This window comes from Manihot esculenta, chromosome 10, assembly GCF_001659605.2.
Source record: "Manihot esculenta cultivar AM560-2 chromosome 10, M.esculenta_v8, whole genome shotgun sequence".
NCBI lineage: Eukaryota > Viridiplantae > Streptophyta > Magnoliopsida > Malpighiales > Euphorbiaceae > Manihot > Manihot esculenta.
Genome location: NC_035170.2, coordinates 2,007,753 through 2,019,502, shown reverse-complemented (window position 1 = coordinate 2,019,502; position 11,750 = coordinate 2,007,753). Strand labels below are relative to the sequence as shown.

The 11,750-nt window shown below is 31.4% G+C and overlaps 2 protein-coding genes across 2 annotated transcripts; one reads left to right on the top strand and one right to left on the bottom strand.

Annotated features, from left to right (window-relative positions):
- The first annotated feature begins 59 nt into the window (after positions 1 to 59).
- Positions 60 to 1,846, top strand: LOC110624488 (UDP-glycosyltransferase 76F1). The gene is made up of 2 exons (XM_021769667.2): positions 60 to 729; positions 806 to 1,846. The coding sequence occupies exons 1-2, from the start codon at positions 258 to 260 to the stop codon at positions 1,702 to 1,704; spliced, it is 1,371 nt and encodes a 456-aa protein (XP_021625359.1). The 5' UTR covers positions 60 to 257; the 3' UTR covers positions 1,705 to 1,846.
- A 4,305-nt stretch (positions 1,847 to 6,151) lies between these two features.
- Positions 6,152 to 10,873, bottom strand: LOC110624958. Its single transcript, XM_043961128.1, has 5 exons — positions 10,296 to 10,873; positions 10,044 to 10,063; positions 8,508 to 9,308; positions 7,414 to 7,942; positions 6,152 to 7,289 (listed from the first exon to the last, which is right to left on the bottom strand). The coding sequence occupies exons 1-5, from the start codon at positions 10,795 to 10,797 to the stop codon at positions 6,331 to 6,333; spliced, it is 2,811 nt and encodes a 936-aa protein (XP_043817063.1). The 5' UTR covers positions 10,798 to 10,873; the 3' UTR covers positions 6,152 to 6,330.
- Positions 10,874 to 11,750: the final 877 nt, after the last annotated feature.

The following is an 11,750-nucleotide window of genomic DNA, read 5'->3' as shown; positions in this document are numbered from 1 at the left end:
AACTCTTACAAGTTCAAGTAAGCACGTGAGATTGTATAATGTTCAAGTAAGCACGTGAGATTGTATAATGTTTATTATTTATAGAAAAATAATAAAAATACTCTTGGTTAAAATACGTAAGCACGTGAGATTCACAAGTTGAAGAAATTGTATAATGTTCAATTGCTCATGTCGAGGCATAGCAGAGCAGAACACCTATTATTCTTCATAATCAAAGCTCAGAAGCTCAGGTAAGCTAAGAAAATCAAGCAGAATCCATGGAGCAAAGGAAGGGAAGAAGATTGGTTCTTTTTCCATTACCACTGCAAGGCCACATCAACCCAATGATTCAACTAGCAAACATTCTCCATTCCAAAGGCTTCTCCATCACAATAATCCACACCACCTTCAACTCTCCAGACTCTTCAAAATATCCCCACTTCAACTTCCATTTCATTCAAGAAAACTTGACAGAGACTGAGGCCTCAACAACAGATGTCTTAGCTTTACTTTCACTTCTTAACATCAAATGTGTTGGCCCGTTTCAAGATTGCTTGTCTAGATTGTTATCTGATGTTTCTGATGAACCTGTTTCTTGCTTGATCTCAGATGCTATCTTTCACTTCACACAATCTGTTTCTAATAGCCTTAACCTTCCAAGGCTTGTGTTGAGAACTAGTGGCGCTTCTTCTTTTCTTATTTTTTCTACCTTCCCATTTCTAAGGGAAAAAGGGTACCTCCCAATTCAAGGTAAAGATATGATCTTTTTGATTAACTGATTGGCACAGTGTGTATTTGTTTGTTTATTTATTTATTTTTGTATCAGAATCTCAAATAGAAGAGCCAGTGGTAGAGTTTCCGCCATTGAAGGTGAAGGATCTTCCAGTGGTCAAAACATGCCACCCAGAACTACTCTATCAATTAGTGGTCAACATGGTTAATGAAACAAAGTCATCTTCAGGAATCATTTGGAACACATTTGAAGAGCTTGAGCAATCTGCATTAGCTACAATTCGCCATGAATTTCACATCCCAGTATTCCCAATAGGCCCATTTCACAAATGCTCTCATGCTTTATCAAGTAGCTTGTTAACTCAAGATCAAAGCTGCATTTCTTGGCTAGACAAACAAGCACCAAAATCAGTAATATATGTGAGTTTTGGTAGCATAGCTGCAATAACTGAAGCTGAGTTTTTGGAGATAGCTTGGGGGTTAGCCAACAGCAAGCAACCATTCTTGTGGGTGGTTCGACCCGGATTAGTCCAAGGCAAGCAATGGCTCGAGCATCTCCCTAATGGGTTTCTAGAGGATGTAAATGAGAGAGGACACATAGTGAAATGGGCTCCACAATTGCAAGTGCTGGCTCATCAAGCTGTTGCTACATTCTGGACACACAATGGATGGAACTCCACATTGGAGAGTATATGTGAAGGAGTTCCTATGATTTGTATGCCTTGCTTCAGTGACCAAGGAGTTAATGCAAGATTTGTAAGTGATGTGTGGAGAGTTGGGGTTCAGATAGAAAGTGGGCTGAAAAGAGAGAAGGTGGAGGAGATTATCAGAAGATTAATGGTGGAGGAAGAAGGAGAAGAGATCAGAAACAGGACCTTGAATTTGAAGGAGAAGGCAAAGCTTTGCCTGAGCAAAGATGGGTCTTCAAGCCAATCTTTGGATGGCTTGATTAGTCATATTTTATCATTAGAGTCTTTTATTTTTCAGGCATAATGATAAGACATTGTTGTTAGGACATTCAATAAGCCAGCGATGCCTAATTAAACTGTGATTGTGATGTGGGTGTTTTCCAAATTTGTGGGTCTTGTTTTAGAATCTTGTCGAAATTTAACTAAAGAAAAATTTGAGCTCCAAACGTAATTGCAATGACATTTCAATGAAATGAAAGAAACACTAGAATGAGAAAAAAGTTATCCTTTTTTTTAAATTTGCCATTTAATATTTTTACATACAAATTAAAGAAAATAAAAAATATATTAAATTTTAATAAAAATAGAGATAAAAAATATATTACTATTCAATTAAAATATTTATACAAGTACAATAAATCTAATTAATATTTTAAAAATAGTTTATTTATTGAAAGGTAAATAAGGAAAAAATATTTAATAAAATATTATAATCATAAAAAAATTACCCTTTTTTTTAAAAAAAATTCAAAATAGAGATTAAAAAAATAGAAGGAGATTCAATATAATTTTGTCTACATTTTATCAGTGTCACGTGCTTTTGTTATGACTGAATTTCATTGTCGGTTTCCGAAGAAGTTAAAAAAACTGTCGGTGGAGAAACGTGTAGAGCGCAAAAGTTACATTCATGCATCTTTATCTAAACAATATAAAATAATCAATTTTTTTATTCTCTCTCGGTTTCCCTTAATTCTCTTGCACAAATAAAAATTTATAGAATTCTTTTAGATTTAATGTAAGAAAATCATATAAAATAATGCAAATCAATCGGACAATCAATGAACCGCCGATTTAACTATTTAAATCATATTTTTTCAGTTTTAAAAAAAATTATTTAAATTATATTTTTAAAATTTAACTAACTTGATACAGTATCGTTCAAGTTATATCATTTAAATGAATTTAATAAATTTTTTATTAATGAAATAAAAGGATTAATTGAAATAAAATTATATCGTGATTAATTAATTTATATTTAATTTTTTTAAGTAAAATAATGTATTATCTAATTAAAATAAATATGTGAGTGTATTATAAATTTAACAATCAATTTTAAAACTCATTAATAAATACATAAAATATAAAATTTTGGTATTAAAATTTATGAGAATTTTCAAATTTATTGATAATCTAAAATCTATTGGTAATTTACACACCAAATTTTTAAAATTTATTAATGGATCAAAAATCAATTTGAAATTATCAATAGATTTGAAAAGTTAGTAGTAAATTTTAGCATTATTTTTTTTCTTAAAAATTATTAATAAATTCAGAATTTTCATTCATAATACCAACTTATTTTAAATTTGTGTATATATTCAATATAATTTTCAATTAAAAGTTAAATTTTGAAATACATTAATAAAATTTGTTGGTAATTCGATTTATTTTTATTGTAATTTATTCTTATTCACACATATAAAATCGATTTAATTTATATTTTGATAATTTAATTTAATTTAATTTTACTTTTTAATTTCAAAAATTTATTTAATTCTTTCCATTCAAGTTTTAATAAACTTGGTAAAGTTAAACTAAATTAAATATTTGTTATTAAATTTTTATTAATATAAATAAAATTAGGTTTACAATGAGTTAAAAATTAATTATACATAAAATGTAAATAAGTTAAACTAAATTGAGTAACCAAATCAATTGAATTACGTTTTATTCAATTTAACTAGTGGTTTGGTCGAAGAGTATTAAAATTTTTATATTACTTGGATGTTCAGAATAGAGTTTACAAGTAACTTGTGTAAGTTTAGATAGACAAAAACGTATTTCTCTCTTTTTATTCAGTTTAGATAGACAGAAAATTATTTCTCTCTTTTTATTCATTCCTTTTTGTTTGTTAGTGACGCGTAACGATTCACATACTTCTATCATGCGGGTTCGTATATATAAAAATGTCAGACGTTCTCTCAACGACAGATGGCCATTTAATTCTCCATGCGTGCATGGGTGTAGGACTGCGAAGTGATTGGACTTATTGTCCCTCAACACGTCACATCACCGGACTGAGCCTGTGGTGGATGGACTTGAATTTGTAAGTGACTCGATCTGCTCTGTGGATCTGAATTGGGACTGGAGATATTAGACCGATCTGTCAGGAAGGCTTCATGAATTTTGAACCAATACTGGGTCCAGCTTCATATTAAAATAAAATAATAATATAAAATAATATAAAATTATTTAGTTATATAATATTAGTTTATAAAATAATATTTTTTTTATGAATTCATTTCACCTATTAAAAAAAATAAAATATCTTTTCTCAAATTTTAAATGTATTTCCTATTCGGATTTCAAATTCAAAATGGTTGATTAACAGAGAATAAATCATAATATTTTATTTTATTTTTTAGAATTAAAAATAATTAAAAAAATAGTTTTTTATAAAAATAAAATATTCAATTTTTTTTATCTTATTTTATATATTAATTAAATATGCAACATATCACTTATAAATAAAGAAGATAATTATAGAAAAGAATTAAAAATTCAACTAATATGTGTAATTTCGAATTATAGAGAAAAAATTTTAAAGACTTGAAATATTAATTAAGTATAAATTCATTCATTATTAAATTTAATTATATAAAAGAATTAAAGATTTTATTATCTTATATTATTAATATTTAATAATAAATTCTAAAACTATACTTTTAGAAAAGTAAAGTTTACTCATATCTAAGGGTGATAGACGGTGATGGCAATAGTGATGGAAGATAATTTATCACATTATTCTTCAACTAATATTCAACTGTTTCGACTTAAATATATTTTATTATTGAAAAATAATAAAATAATCTATTCAGAACATACTTAAATTTAAATTAAATAATTTTAACCATGACTTCCCGTCTAACTTTAATCTATATAAAATTATTGATTAGTTAATGGCTCTGCATGGGTGAGCATTCGATCGGACCGAACTGAATAAATTAAAAATTAAAATTTTATTATTTATAAAAATCAAATCGAATCAATTTTGGTTAAAAATTGAATTGAATCGAATCGATTTATTTCGATTCGATTCGATTTGATCGATTTCAATTTTTAATAAATTTTTTATTTTTTACATTTTATTTTTAATATTTTAAAATTTAATTAAAATATTTTAATTTTAATATAATTTAATTTCTCTATATTATTAAAAATATAATTGGTTCGATTTGATTTTTTGATTTTTTTTATCAAAATTGAACAGAATCAAAATAATTGAAATTTTTGAAATTAAAAATCGAACCGAATCGAATTGAATAAAAATCGAATCGAATTTTAAAATTAATTCGATTCAATCAATTTTTTCGATTTGAACCGAATACTGCTCACCCGTACTGCATGGTTAGAACCATTGCCTGATGGGTTCCTGGAGATGATTAGAGACAGAGGACTTATAGTGAAATGGGCTACCCAGCAGGAAGTGCTTGCGCATCCTGCCACTGGAGGGTTTTGGACTCACAATGGCTGGAATTCAACTTTGGAAAGTTTCTGTGAAGGGGTCCCTATGATATGTCAGCCAAATTTTGGGGACCAAATGGTAAATGCAAGATATGTGAGCAGTGTTTGGGGAGTTGGAATACACCTAGAAAATAATTTGGATAGAGGAAATGTAGAAAGTGCAATTAAAAGGCTAATGATGGAGGAAGCCTCTAAATTTGAAGGGGAAAGTGGATTTTTCTATAAGGGGAAAGGGATCTTCTTGCCAAAATCTTGAGAATCTGATCAACTATATCTTATCTTATCATTCTAATATTCAAGGTTGCAACTTGTAATCTATTTTCTGGACCACTTTGCTCTGCTCACTTAAGCATCAAAATCTTTAATGGCTTCTACTTCATCATCTCCTCCATTTTATTTCCAGTATCTTCTTGGATACCATAAGCCTCTGTCTACATCAGAGAAGTCTCTCCTTGAAAAAATGGCTACAGCCTTGCTAACCAACTAATAACCTGAGGAGAAGACCCATGGCAGTTTAACCAAAGCCTCTGGAGTAAAGAAGAGCAAACAATTAGTATAGGAAATACCACACATGGCAAGATATACTGGGGACGATGGAAATCCTACGCCATAGAAACGAAGGGAGATCTTCCTCGATCACAATCGAATCTTCCTCTTCTTAGCTAAGGGAAGCAACACTAGAAAAACGAAAGGGGGAGGAAGCTCAAACGACCACAGATTCTCAGTCGAATGGAACCAACTCCAGACTGATACCAAGTATTCGCATCACATCACTGTCATTATAATTTTCCAGGGCAAAAATCAAATAAAAATCTCTGACAGTTTCTGCTTGGTTGCTGCAATCAACTCGCAATTATACAGAACCACAAATGAATTTAGCGACAAGCATCTGACAGCGAAACGTTTTTTTTTTTTTTAAGATTAAGTGGGATGAAATTAAATATTGTTCGCGTTAATGAGTATTTATTTTATTTATAAAAATAATTTTTTTTTCTTAAAACCACTCATTTCATTGGTACAACGAAGCTCTTATTAATCATAAATGGCATCATAATCAGGGATTAATTAAAACTAATTAAGCTACAACTCCAAACACAACTTTCCAAAACTTGACGATGACTTCCAGTCTTTATTCTTTAATTCTAAAACATAAAGCTCCATTTTTAGGGGAATCAGCAACTCTTTGTCAATTATCATGTGCTTGCACAGAACTCATCAACCTTATATCTTCAATCAAACGATTCAGATTGCAAGAAGAGGTCCCACCTTCACTAACACTCTTCCTCGCCAACTCTGCCATCCTAGCCGCTGATCTCACAAACTCATCTCTTCTATCCACCATCAGATCATTCACCATCATCTCCACAGCACCTCTGTCACACAAATCCTTCATGTCCAATCCAAGCTTCCAAACTTCGCTGACAAATCTGCTATTCAATTGCTGATCTGCAAAATAAGGCCAGCAAATCATCGGCACACCAGCCACTATACTCTCCAACGTGGAGTTCCATCCGCTGTGTGTTAGAAACCCACCAATGGCTTCATGTGCCAAAACTTCTTCCTGTGGTGCCCATTTCACAACGTATCCTCTTTCCTTTGGTCCCTCTTGAAGCTCCTCAGGAATTTTTTCAACTTCACCATCGTTATTGGTAACAGAGTCAGGCCTTATAACCCACAAAAATCGTTTCTTGCTATTAACAATCCCATGCCAAAATTCCATGAGTTGGTCTCTCGTCATCACTGTAATGCTTCCAAAGCTTATGTAGAGTACAGATTCAGAAGGTTGAGTATCCAGCCATGTGATGCAGCTTCTGTCAACTTCCCAGAGACTGTTGGAAGATTGATACGATGATTCTTGCTTCTTTATGGCTCTAAGTTTAGTTTTCAAGAGCTCGTGGAGGGGTCCAATGGTGTAGGTTTTGGGGCAGTGCTTGCGGATTTCTGATAGTATTGGTGCTTCCAGGTCTTCGAATGTGTTGAGGATGAGGGCTTGTGCTCGAGGAGTTTGCCTTGTCTCGTTGAGGACCATTAGGAGAATGGGATCCGTCATGTCGTTAACTCTGCAGAAACTTGGAAGATCTCGGCACCGGAGAAACTTCTCCATGCCGGGCACTTTTGTTACAAGTCTGTCCATATCTTCTTCTCCTTCAAATTCACAACAAACAGTTGTTCGTCAGAAAAAATATAGAATTATTATCAAATATCTGTAAACAAGTTCAAACTCAACTACTCCTCCAGCAAAAAGCAACGCTAGAGACGCAGATTTTACCTTTGATGGGAAGTTCGCAGGCTTCTAGCAAATCAGGAATACAAAAGTAACCCCAGAAACAACAAGCACTAATTGTACGGAAACGAAAAACTGGAATTCCTAGCTCAATAGCAACATCAAGAGGAAATCCAAAGATTCCATCTCCTATGATAAAGTTTACTGGTGGCCTAGATTCAATCAGAAGTCGCTTGAAAGTTGGTTTACTCTTAACTTCCATTGACTCCATCACTTCCAATAATAGATTACCCGTCCGTGGGAAATCTACAGGGAGATGGTCAGATATGGTCATGAATTGGAATCCTGGATACTTGGCAAAACGGGATTCAACATCTGTGAACTGGATCAGAAGCTCATGGATATGCTCTGTGTTCAAGAAGGAAACTTTAAGACCAGCAAGGCTTAGAAGCTCGGCTAGCTTGAGCATAGAATTGACATGGCCCTGGGCCGGGCAAGGAAAGATTAATACATGAGGAGCAGCAGCAGGAGAAGGAGAAGGAGGAGGATTTGATGAGCTTTGTTCCATTTTGCCTTAGGAAGTTAGCTGTCAACTCAACTCAACTCAACTCAACTCAATGAGCTAATAAGCTTTTTAGTGATATTTTTCAAAGGGAAAATCAAAATAACACCGGTGATTTCGCCGTGTTTTCATTTAGAGTCTAATATTTCAAGTCGTATTAAAGTAATATAGTATCACCTTCTTAATAAATAATAGTAATTTATGAATACCGTAAAAATACTGAAATAAAAATTATATCATATATATTATTTTGATATAAATTAAATTATATATATTAAAGTTGAGAATTGATTAAATTACATGTATTTTTTTAATTAAAAATTGTACACTACTTATTAATAATGTGATAATATAAATTACTATTTTAACATAAATTAAAATATAAATTTAAAATAAAAATAATTAAATTTGCTCTTCCCTTCTTCGGACACAAGAAGTGACTAGGCTCACCTGTTGTTTTTCTAGTGTGGACAAAAAAAAAAAAAAAAAAAAAAAACAATACGTATATGTTCATGCAGGGACCACTAACTCAATAACGAAGTATTTGTCTTGTAATGTGCTAGTTCAAGTTTTAAACATCCGACAATTCTCTGTTCCTTGAAAATGTCGGAATTACCAAAAGAAGAAGAAGAAGAAGACAGGTACCTATAATTGGAAGTTCCTTGTCATCAATGACATGAAGTAGAGAGAAATAAGCCCAGAAACAAGAAGCTCCAATAGTACGAAAATGAATAATTGGGATTTGAAGTTCATTAGCAACAACATCAACAACAGATCCCATGATTCCATCTCCTATAATGCAATTCAAAGGTGGTCTAATTGTAATCAACATCTCTCTAAAGATGGGCTTAGCTATCATCTTCACTGATTCAAACATCTCCATGAACCGGTCGCCGGAACGTGGGTGATCACCTGGAAGACCATCCCATATAGTCCTGAACCGGAAACCAGGATATTCAGCAAAACGAGCTTGAATATCAGTGAATAGAACAAGACGTTCATGGTTGTATTCAGAGTTGAGGAAGGTAACATTTAAGCCAGCTAGGCCGAGAAGCTCAGCTAGTTTAAGCATGGCGTTTACATGGCCTTGTGCTGGGAAAGGGAAGATTAGGACATGAGGAGGAGGAGGAGGAGAACTTGGAGTAATTTTTTCCATTTTACTCAAATGAGTTGCCTTAATTTGATCCATTTTAATACTAGAATTGAGGGGAGTTGAAAATTTTATTGCAAGAAATGAGGAAGTCATGCAACAGTTACCTTCCTGATAAGAAGGTAATGTTCTTGTTCTTCTTGCGATGACACTGACTTCACATGTCTCATGATCGTATTCCGGACATGAATTCCGGAAAGATATTCCCTCCCTTTGCAATAAATACAACTTTTACCAGAAAAAATAATGTTAATTTATACAAATTTATTCTAAATGAGTGTTAAAATAGTAAAAGTATAAATTTTATATTTTTTACTACTTTCCTGAAATTGCAAATTTAATAATTTTTTATTCTCTTAGAATGTGAGATATTTTTTGTCATTTTTCCTAAAATTATAACATCATTATATAGTTTTTCTTTTATCTTTTATATTTTCAATTCTTTTGGATAATAAATAATTTATTATTTTCACTTAAAAAATAAAAATAAGATAATAAGAAAGAACTATATTCTTTAAATTTCTTTATTTATTAAAAAGATTTACATTTGAATAAATTACTTTTTATTTTATACTTCTATATTATTTTTTCAAGGTATGAAAAAAAAATCCATGTCCCTTTCCTTAAGATATTTTTCAAAAAATTAAAAGATTTTAATTTGAATTTAAATATAAATCTGTACTCATAAAAAATTAATAAATTTTGTATTATTAATATTTTCAAAAACTTTTACTTATAAAAGAATATTGACTTTTTAAAATATAATAAATTTAAATTCAAAATTAAAATTTCATTTTATTTAAAAATTAAAATATATGATGGTACAAAAAATATTTCGGATATTTAATTTTATTTCCTTTTTTCTTTAATTTTAAAAATATATATTTATAATATCAAATAAACCAAACACCGGATATATTCGTATTATCCTTGTACTATTAGACAAAAATGATGTGCACATACGACTCCGAGCTCGTATGTACCTATGCAAGCAAGCAAGCAGGCAAATTTCTTGTCCTCATTCCAATGTTCATATCCTCAATTTTTTATAATATAAAAAATAAAATTAAATAATAATTTTAAGGTAAAATTTTTTTTATTATTATATATATTAATTAATAGAGTAGCAAAATTAATATATTATTAACTACAAATTAATATTAATATCCATGATTAACTTGTCATCTTCTTTTGATTATGGAAGTAAATACATACCTTTGACAGGAAGTTGATGAGCTTGAATGACGCTAGGCATGGAGAAGAAAGCCCAGAAGCAGCAACCACTAATAGTTCGAAAATGAAGAATTGGAATCTCAAACTCATCAGCAAAATCAATCAAATATCCCATAATCCCATCTCCGATCATAAAATTAACTCTTGGCCTTATTCCAATCACCATCTCTTTCAACATTCCCATGCTCACCGTTTTCACCGACTGAAACAGCTCCACGAACCGGTGACCGGAACGTGGGTGGTCGGCCGGAAGTCCATCCCATACAGTCAGGAATTGGAATCCAGGGTATCGGCCAAATCGAGGTTGAATATTGGTGTATCGTATGAGACGTTCTTGGTTGTGGTTGGAGTTGATGAAGGTAATTTTTAGACCAGCAAGGGCAAGAAGCTCAGCTAGATTGAGCATGGGATTCACAAATCCCTGTCCTGGAAAAGGAAAGATCAGCACATGAGGAGGCGGCGAACCTGCTGGAGTTTCTTCCATTTTTGCTCTCTTTTGGTTAATTTACAGGATCTAACTAAGCGGATTTTTATAAAACTGCATACATGTGGAAATTGTTACCAGCTCCGAACCATATATATATGTATATATATATATATATATATATATATATATATATATAAAACTAATTCACAACCGTTAAAATGGATTCTTAATATCTCAACTGAGCTAGCCATTGGTAGATGTCTTTGAGGATAGAACAGGGAGTGGACCCAACATAATTCATAATTAAAAAATAAATTATTTTTTGTATAAATCTACAAGTACAACTAAATCAGATGATTCAGACTCTTCAAAAATTAAAAAGGTAATAAATAAAAATGAATTAATATTAGAAGATTTTATCAAGGCTATAGATCTTAAGGTGGATGAGGAACAGATTTATAAAATTTCAAAATTAAATATTTTTAAAACAAATTATAAAAACTGAGGAAATAGATTTTCAGCTAAGTAAATATTTTAAAAAAATAACTCTTTTATCAGCAAAAATATTAAATCACCATTGAAGTAAAAAGTATAAATATATTCATATAAGATTAATTCAAGTAGGTATAAAACCTTTAACTAGGGAAAGATTAAACACTAATATACACTACAAAAAAATAGTGAATTAGCGACCAAAATTTTGGTCGCTAAAAGGCAGAATTTGGTCGCTATTATGAAATAGCGACCATTTAGCGACCAAAATGAAATGGTCGGTGTTTGGCCAGTCGCTAAATTTTTGGCGACAATCTGGAAATTGGTCGCTAAAATAGCAACCAATCAGCGACCATTTTTTGGTCGCTAATTTGGTGTCATGGCAAATTAGGTATTAGAAATATTAGTCGCTGTTTGGTCGCTAAATGGTCGCTAAATGGTCGCTGTTTTGGTCGCTAATTTGGTCGCTATTTCGTTGTTATTTAATCGCCTCAGGGAAGAGCATTTGGTCGCCTCAG